General features: G+C 45.6%; 6 protein-coding genes across 6 annotated transcripts; 2 read left to right on the plus strand and 4 right to left on the minus strand.

Annotated features, from left to right (window-relative positions):
• Positions 1-214: 214 nt before the first annotated feature.
• PHALS_06216 (nadh dehydrogenase) lies at positions 215-1024 on the plus strand (the record flags this gene model as incomplete). The annotated part of the gene is made up of 2 exons (XM_024719464.1): positions 215-413; positions 483-1024. 2 exons carry the CDS (start codon positions 215-217, stop codon positions 1022-1024), a joined length of 741 nt encoding a protein of 246 aa, XP_024584760.1.
• A 195-nt stretch (positions 1025-1219) lies between these two features.
• PHALS_06217 (Golgi apparatus membrane protein TVP15) lies at positions 1220-2186 on the minus strand (the record flags this gene model as incomplete). Its single annotated transcript, XM_024719465.1, has 4 exons — positions 1220-1399; positions 1470-1566; positions 1626-1748; positions 1825-2186. 4 exons carry the CDS (start codon positions 2184-2186, stop codon positions 1220-1222), a joined length of 762 nt encoding a protein of 253 aa, XP_024584761.1.
• Positions 2187-3895: 1709 nt separating this feature from the next.
• On the plus strand, positions 3896-5107 carry PHALS_06218 (dual specificity; the record flags this gene model as incomplete). Its single annotated transcript, XM_024719466.1, has 1 exon — positions 3896-5107. The coding sequence occupies one exon, from the start codon at positions 3896-3898 to the stop codon at positions 5105-5107; it is 1212 nt and encodes a 403-aa protein (XP_024584762.1).
• A 69-nt stretch (positions 5108-5176) lies between these two features.
• PHALS_06219 (Phosphatidylinositol-4-phosphate 5-kinase) lies at positions 5177-5799 on the minus strand (the record flags this gene model as incomplete). The annotated part of the gene is made up of 3 exons (XM_024719467.1): positions 5177-5282; positions 5344-5581; positions 5640-5799. The coding sequence occupies 3 exons, from the start codon at positions 5797-5799 to the stop codon at positions 5177-5179; spliced, it is 504 nt and encodes a 167-aa protein (XP_024584763.1).
• Positions 5800-7176: 1377 nt separating this feature from the next.
• Positions 7177-7398, minus strand: PHALS_06220 (uncharacterized protein; the record flags this gene model as incomplete). The annotated part of the gene is made up of 2 exons (XM_024719469.1): positions 7177-7267; positions 7337-7398. The coding sequence occupies 2 exons, from the start codon at positions 7396-7398 to the stop codon at positions 7177-7179; spliced, it is 153 nt and encodes a 50-aa protein (XP_024584764.1).
• Positions 7399-8407: 1009 nt separating this feature from the next.
• PHALS_06221 (copia proteinlike) lies at positions 8408-8770 on the minus strand (the record flags this gene model as incomplete). The annotated part of the gene is made up of 1 exon (XM_024719470.1): positions 8408-8770. One exon carries the CDS (start codon positions 8768-8770, stop codon positions 8408-8410), a length of 363 nt encoding a protein of 120 aa, XP_024584765.1.
• Between the last annotated feature and the right edge of the window lie 164 nt (positions 8771-8934).

An 8934-nucleotide genomic window follows, 5' to 3' on the forward strand; every position in this document is an offset into this window, starting at 1 on the left:
GTCGTAAGAGGCCACTACCATCGATTTTGTGAGCGCTTTCTATTCTGTATCTGTAACTTTGCGAACCGCTTGCTTAGATTTTTGCGCCGCAACAACCACATTTCACCTATGTTAGTATCAAAGATTTGAAACAATTTTAGTTTATAAAATATTCAAAAAAATATAAGAGGCTCTTGTGCAAACAATTTTACTGTTACCGGCTAAATCCACAACGATGTCGTCTTGTGTAGTTAGAGGAATATCACGAGCTGGTGCGACCCCCTCATCCAAGAGAGCAACTGTCACAAGTGTTTCTCGCGCTTACTCGGAGGTTGCAAAGAATGAAGAGGCTGCGAAAGCTGAGGCCGCTGTTGCTGAGGAAAAACTCATGGCCAAGCTGCGCCAACAACATTACGCCGACGCCGAACGCAACAGTACGTTTCCTAGTAGCACATATGATTGCACATGATGCTGAATTTGAATGTGATGCTTTGGGAACACAGTTTTACCGTACCACGCATCGGATGCTTGCTTTCCAGACATCGACGAGTCCCCAATGCCGTTTCCTGAGGAAGCAGCAATCATGTCCGGGACGGGCCAGTGGTCTGTAGGTCGCAAGGCCAAGCTATTCATGCCGGCTCGTAACCAAATGCAAAGCGGTATGCAGCAGACTAAGCACTGGGAGGTTCGCTTCCAAAGTCCTCGTACTTGGGCAAACCCATTGATGGGCTGGACCAGTACGGCTGATCCGTACGTGGGTTTGATGGCTAAATTTGATACTAAAGAAGCTGCTGAGCATTTTGCCGAGAAACAAGGTTGGGAGTTAGAAGTCGCCGATCCTGCGCCAGGTGGTGATCACGATGGAAAGATTTCGTATTCACACAACTTTCTACCAAAGCATATCGAGACGCTCATTAAACAAAAGGGCAAAAAATCGTCCTTTCAATTTAAGCATCCTTCTGGCCTCCGCAGTAACTGGGTCAAAACACTTAAATACCACGGAGATGGTGTGGTAGGACAGCACGGCGGCGAAGCTAAGGAGTAAAGGAGTAACGCTTTTAAGTGCTTGAGAGTTAGCAAGAAATTAATGGCATCCGTTGCATTTTGTGTCTTTTGGGGTAAGTTGGCATTAAGTGCGCTAACTAGTACGCAATGTATTAAATTCAAACCAATAAAAAATGCATTAGAAGCTGATATGACCATGCACCTCAACTCTCATTCTCGATGTTGTCGATGTAACTCACACCGAAACATGAGACGGTTGAGCACCGGAAGCACTCGACGTTCCAACTGCGGGCACTTGCGCCTGCTTTTGATTGTAGCGGAGTTCAGGCATGGACTCAAGGTCTGCCTCCTCCTGTTGAGCACTTATAGCGCTACCGCCCGTTGACTGCAGCATAGCCTGTTTGTACGCCGGGTGCTAATAGTATCACCAGATATCCACAATGAGTAAAAAAAATCCCTTCAAAAAAACATCAGATCATACGTACTCGGTGGATAAGGAAGAAATTGAAAAGAGCCAAAAAGAAGAAGCTCATTCCAAGAATCCAGCCGATCCAGCCTTGCGAGACGGCAAGGAACGCGATACTAGTCAAAAGCGCCAAGGTCAGGATATGTCCTACGCATTGCCGAAAAGAAAAACGCACCATAGAATGTAAGATGCCTTGCCAATGGCTGAAAACATGAAGCCGAAATTGGCCTTAATACGGTCCGCAACAGACGGAAAACGCTCATGGTTTTCGATAAACACCAGCCCTGCACTTAGAAACCTTCGATCAACAAAGAAGAATATCAACCGTCAGAAAAAAATATGGTGAAGCATAAACCAAGGACTGACAGACATACATTATGTAGATACAGACGAGGAAATGCGAGTAGCTGGGTGCTTGAAACATGCGAAGGAAGCACGTAACCCATAGACCGCTAGCGAACACGATATTGACCAGTCGCATGTAGCCATTGATGCGCGCGATGTCTGTGGCCGAGATGCGGCGCTCTAGTTCGTCTGTGCGCTCTTTAATGGCTGGGGGCATCTGCACCTGCGAAATTTGCGATTTAAATTGATTCGAGAGCTGGCGTAGCATCGCAGTCCCAGGGGCTGTGGCCGAGTTATGTCCGTTGCCTCCAGCGCCTGGAGATGAGGTCGCGGCAAAGGTGGGAGCGGCGGGAGCGGGCGTCGCAGAGGTGGAGGCCGAAGGTTCCATCATACTTTCGTGGTTTCTTCCTCCAGTATATACGGCTAACACGAAAAGGCGATGTCTTGGGATTTTGCAAACTTTACAAAATGTTATATGCGGAGTTATCCGTTAGCTATAAGGTGGACCCTTAATATTCTTGGATTTTCTATTTCAAGCTTTGATAGTTAAATTGATCATATAATTATTGAACATTTTGACAGAGTTAAGATAGACGAAATAATGCAAAAGGTTGGAATACGTGTCTGTCGCTTTTTAATGACGCGTTTACTGCGTTTATTATCCTTTAAAGTGTCCGATTTTGGTATCACCAAGCGTAGTCAACACGTATAATACGATCGACAGCAAGACTGGAGTTGGAGTTAATAACCGATGTGATGTTATGTTCATTGAAAGTCGTGGAAACGCGCCTTATGGTAAGCTTATAAGTTCAGTCACTTACCTTGTAATGCACTCGAAAGCGGCGGGTGCTTCGATTGATTCATTCTGAATTTTTTTTTGCACAACACGTGATACATCAGCATAAGCATAGCAGGAACTGATTGCATTAGGTTAGCTTGCCATTAAATTCGGACAGAAAATTGATAACTGCCGCTTGAATCGAGCAGTTTTAGTGCTCTATGGCGCTAAACGGTGAGCTTTCTGCATCCTTGCTGACTGTGTCCCTTTATAACGTAAATGTGCTTATCTGGAGCGAACTGCTAGACTGATAGCTATGGTGTCAGGAAGCATCGTACACACAGCATAGACACGATCTTTGGCCTGTTTGTACCAATCCGCGTGCAATGAAGTAATGTCAAGCGCACGAACGGCAGACATTGACAACTGTTTGTTGTGGACACCCCATTTCCAGTCGTGTGTATCTATCTATCTATATTAGACCTGCAAACAAAGCATGTCTTTGTAGCATTGCTGGCTGATTAGCTGCAATCTCGACGCACCCCTTCGACGTATGTTAGTCGCAATGTGAACGACGGTATAGACTTTTGTATGCATGGGCGACAGCAGGAATTTGACGAACTGGTCTTGTTATGGAAGCGATATTGGTGAATTACATTTTGACCAATTACTAATTGCTGGCAACGAAAGCAAGCCACAATTTTGATCCGGATTGGCAGCCGCCTCAAAACAAATACTCATCTATCAACTCGCAATATTGATGGATGACGATTGCCCGCACCCTTGTACATGGACGCACTTCGACATAGGCCACAAGATAGGTATCCTAAACCGCTTCACCTCAGAATAAATTATAAAAATAGTAATTTGGAGATAAACACGCAGCCTTTCTGGTATAGCTACATTAAGTTGAGCTATTCTCATCACGTTATCAAAATTTATAGTCCACCACAGGTCCGACCGCTAGCTAATGCAGGCTTGTCGCCATAGCCAAACGTCAGACCGATTCCCCACAAATTAATGAAAGGGTTGAGGCTGTCTGCTCTGACTTTATTCCTACAATAGTACATACCCTTGGATGAGCAGTCATGGACTAGTTTTGTCCATCCATACTTTACAACTTAAAGACTTCCTGTAAAAATCTGAATCCGGATAGTTGTCCGGATGCCTAATCCATCTGGGAGTTAGAGGCAAAGTGTTATGGTGCAACATTTCCGACTGCGAAGCTCAATTGGCAATCAACCGCATAGCCCGCTTTTCATTATCTAACGTAGTATTGCGGATATACGTGTTGTATGGAAAACGACGAGTAACATCCACATATGAAAAAGAAGCAGGAAAAATCATTTGATGCAGCGTCCAGTAGTGTCTCGACTTGTCCGTCTGGCTCACACCGCTCGACCGAGCGTGCGGCCGAAACTGGAGTGGAATCCTCGTCATTGTCACTCAGCATCCCTTTTGTTTCGCGAAGGCACCGAAGGCGGTGTGTACCATTCATCTCAATCACTTCACTTTACAACCGTCTGCAGACTTCCGGTGTTGTGCTTGTTGACTGTCGCAAAAGTTTTGAATTCTCGGCGGGCCACCTTCCGGATGCGTTGCACTTTCCGCACATGAGCTCAAGGGCTTATTTGCGAGCGCTGAGCTGTGCTGGACAGAGTATTAAATCGGTAGATGATCTGCTGGAATTGAGTGAGAACACAAAATTGCGTGAAAAGCTTGAAATTCGAGACCTAATCGAAGTTGTAATCATCGGTGGAAACCACACAAGTGCGTCATTTCTGTACAGGATGGATTGGGGTTATCGTTTTGCCAAGATGCTTGCGAATGAAGGTCGTGTTTTTTCAGTTCGATTCCTGGCTCAAGGATTTCCCGCATTCGCAGAAAAATACAATTTCATGTTAGTGTCGTCACCATTGCGAATACCAACAGAAATAGGGACTAGACCACAGAAGGCGTTTACAGAGACAGCAATGTCGAGTCCGTCGTCGGCGATGCACTATCCAAATGAGATTGTAGACGGATTTCTCTATCTAGGCAACTTTTGGCAAGCCAATTCGTTGAAGGTCATTAACGCCTTGCAAATATCTCATGTTGTAAATATGGGTGCGATAACCGAACAGCGAAACAAGTTCAAGCACGTGAAGTATTTTGACGTTTTAATTAAGGATAATGTGGACGTGAATATTGCACAAGAGTTTGGTCCTACAATGAAGTTTATTCAAAAGGCGGCGGCGGAGAACGGTCGGGTACTCATCCACTGCGTCCAAGGCGTTTCGCGTTCATCCACGATTTGCATTTGGTATGTTATGTTACAAACGAAGTGCACTCTATCGGCTGCGTACAGTCACGTACTTAAGTGCCGCCCCCTTATCTTTCCGAACCGAGGCTTTATGGCTCAACTCATCGCAAATGAGCGGTTACTATATGGTGATCAGAGCGTTATGGAGGATGAGTTAGAGCTGCTGCAGAACGGGCTGCTGCCGCCAATTGACCGCATCGGCTCAGCTTTGTGCCAAACATTTCTCTCTTAGTCGAAGTCACCAAATACTCATTCCTAACAATATTATTGACAAACTTAATCTTTCGTAAAGACTTCCAAATCATCTCACTACGTGCAAGATGCGACCATTGTCGTACTTGCCGTTTATAAAGCGACCGCGCCACTCTGCGCCATTTTTGTCTTTATAAACACCGTCCCCGTGCATTCTTTTAGTAGCACAAATCATGAGTAAATGCCATTCTATAATTCCGAATACTATTGACGCACCGATTAAGGTGCCAACTTCCTTCATAATGGGCTCCGTCCGTCCAATAGTAAGTTCCTTTTCCGTGAAATAGATTAGTTTGGAACTCTCCGTCGTAAATTGCACCTGTTCCGAAGCAGTACCTCCCTCGGCCGTGCATCTGATCGTTAAGCCATTCACCTTCGTATTGTTCGGCTCCTGCATCGAAAGAGCCACGCCCTTGACGAACCACCTTACCACCAACTAAGCAGTAGTCACCGACTAATATGTATACGATTATCAGCTTGTGCAATCTCTGAAACTGAACATGTTAACGCACTGTATTTGCTACCGTCACTAAACAAAAACGTGCCACTTTTAATTTGACTTTCCTCCTCCACCTTCGGGTCATTCGTGTTGGCTAAAGCAGCCTCTGCAGCAGCTGCGGCGGCTTTGGTATCACCTTGCCCAGTACTTGGAGTCTTTGATTTCGTCACCATATCAGTAATTTAGAATAGGAAAGCGTTCTGCGGTACTCTAAAAAGCTGTGTCTCTTCATGAGCTATGTGTATCTTTTAATCCAGGGTAATAATTGTGTCGATCCAAGTTGATTAATCTCTCTTCAAAGTACTCGCGGTACATTGAACGTTATCTTGCACACGGTGAGCATTCTCTGATTCCCACGGCGACAAAAAAATGGTCAATCGAAGCTCAAGACACTGGCAACGAAATGAACAAAGACACGCTGAGAAAGTGGAAGGTCATTTAAAATCGATTACGCAATAGCAGTCTCGTGCGTGAAGTGGTTGGATGCACAAGGGTTTGTGTTTTAATCTATCGTTGAGATTGTTGAAAGCTACACAAGCTGCATAATCAAATTTGGAGGTTTTTCGCAGTGAAAACAATTGATTGATTGCTTGATATCAGATTCTCATTGTGAGACAACTGAAGAGAAGATGCAAGAAGTATTCAAATATGATATCTCAATGACTTATCGTGGCCTAAAGCTCGCCAACTACTCCCGTAGAGCGGATGACTTTACCAATCAGCAAAAGCTCTGAAGTCCCGACATCACCTTGCACTAATTGAGTTGGCGATTTGGGAGGCGGGTCCATACTTTCATTGGTGAACTCATTTTATAGTTCTGTACTGTGTAATTACTTAGGATCCTTGAATATTGCTCTCCCAGTCTACACATTTGCAAATATCCTCAATTAGAGATTCACCCGCTGCGGATGCCATGGACAACTTCTCCGGCAGAAACCAGGTAACACAGGTGGCTTCACCGTCTTGCAATTGTTTCATACTATTCCTGTTTTTCCTTCCAGCTCCTTTAAAGCTTGAAGGATGTCTGAAGAATCCTAACAACCCTGATACTACGATTAAATGATTTCTTCGCATTCTCCTCGAAGTGCTATAGTACTCAGCCCGATGGACCAACGCCGACACAGTAATACAGTCCCGTCATAACAACGATGAAACAATCTGCTTATCTTAGTATCCCATCCATTCTTCTCACGACTTATAATCGCCCTAAGACGCCACCGGCTCTGGGCCAGGAGTCTGCGGCACCTGGTCGCTTCTACACCCCACCTTCTCTGACACAAAAGACACCAGCTCACAGCTACTCTCCTCTACCCATTCTGGAGACTTATGTATACACTCAGTCTTTGTAAGCTAATCTTGAGACCGTGGTTTAATGTCGGTTCTGCCTTCTAAAGTTCTACTCGAGACACCTTGACAATCCTATATCATGCGCCGAAGCTATCGCACCATTGTTCCCACGCTAAAATATTTACTGCTATCTTGAGATGATGGACTCATTGCTTGCCAGAAATTCACCAGGAGAGAAAGGCATGTTACCTAATTTGGTCGATCTACAATTTGTCGCGTTCTAGCCACGCCATTTTTATGAGAGCTCGTATCCCACATTGGCGTCCAGGATAGGCGGCAATCAAATTCTTTAAGCTGCACATGAACATTTAACACGACCTTACTTTAACCAGTATCCCCTCGAAAGATGCGCGGATATCGTACCTGTATTTGGCATCTCCAACGCCTACACGCGTAAAACATTTCTTACAGTAGCGTTGTAACATGTTAGCACGACAATACTGACTTTCCACAAAATTTAAATCTCGAGACGCTGGTATCAAAAGCCAAACACCTGGGGCTGTGTGCCTTACACCTCCTTAATTAGTTTCTCCTTTCAGAGCCGAGTCTTATTCCCTCGCGCTTTCACGAGGTACAAAAGAGACCATAATCTTCAGTAGGCCGCCCTGTGCCCAATGAGACCCGACGTTTACACGCACGATATCCTTGCTTAAAGCTCTTCCCTTTGTACCTCTCACCCTAGAGCTATAGAGTACGTTGAGTGCAGATGTTATTTACTTCCACAGATGAAGCAAGATTTTTGAGTTTCGTAGAGTTGTTCTCTCTCGATGGATAAAACCACTCAGAATAGCTGTGACTCCTATCTATACCTTCCAGAGTTGCCGCACCATTTTCAATGAAATGTTGGTGTGGCATTGAGTGTGGACTGCAATTTAGGGAACAAAACAGCGAAGGTCAATGAGCGCGCTAGTGGTACTGAAGCTCGGCGATAAGATCAGCTATTCCAGATATTTTTGAGACCAACGGCAGACATAAGCTAAATATGCGTGTCGAAATGTTCCAGAGACAGGTAATCAAACAGTTCTCGCTCTTCTACGCAAATTATAAAATATTGCCACAATGCGGTAGTCGAAATGACGACAAGTTCTACCAAGTGCACCATGTTAAAAAAGACGAAGTGAGTATATTGAGGTCCTTAGTTCGCTATTCCGAGTTACCTCTGAGCCTTTCTTCTTGGCGCAATCATGTCGCGTCATCGTGTGCGCAATCACATCGTCCTATGGTCCGGAGATTCGATCGGGCAACGTATGCTGTAAGCCGTTCTTCAAGCACTCCTCCTCGCGATCGTGTCTTCGCCGCTATATCAAGCGCAACCCCACAAGCGCTCGCAGCCCTACAAGCTTGTGCTGGCCTAACGCCTTTTTCAGTAAGTCCGCGAGCATAAGCTCGGACCGGATGTAGCGCATCTCAACGACGCCGCGACGCGCAAAGTGCTTAACAAACTTGAGGCGCACGTCGATTAGCTACTAGAGACAAAGTCTCTTCTTCGATCTGGCGAATCGTGGCCTCGTTTTTGACATGCATCGACATAGGCTTAGTCGGTGCGAGTCCCACCTCTTTAAGCATCTCTCGAATACCAAAAAACTCGCGTGCAGTCTCAGATGCCGCGATAAGTTCGGCCTCCATAGTCGAGAGAGAGACACTACCTTTTTTCTTGGTTGCCCAGCTTACAGGCATCCCATTTAGCAAAACGATGACAACAGTGAGCGATTTTCTGTCTCCCTTGTCGGCAGTAAAGTCGGCATCACTGTAAGACTCGAGCGTTATTTGTTTGTTGCGGTCGGTATTAGTGCGCATTCAAGCCGCATCACCTTGCTACCGCTAAGATAGCGCGCTATCCTCTTTGCGAGTTTACAGTCTCGTACGCGCAGTGCATGTGTCTGGCGCGTGGCTTTGTGGACCACAAACGCAATGTCTGGACGCGTGCATCGTGCAATCCATAGCAAACTGCCGACCAGCGA

This window comes from Plasmopara halstedii (genome assembly GCF_900000015.1).
Source record: "Plasmopara halstedii genome assembly, contig: Scaffold_2956, whole genome shotgun sequence".
Lineage (NCBI taxonomy): Eukaryota > Oomycota > Peronosporomycetes > Peronosporales > Peronosporaceae > Plasmopara > Plasmopara halstedii.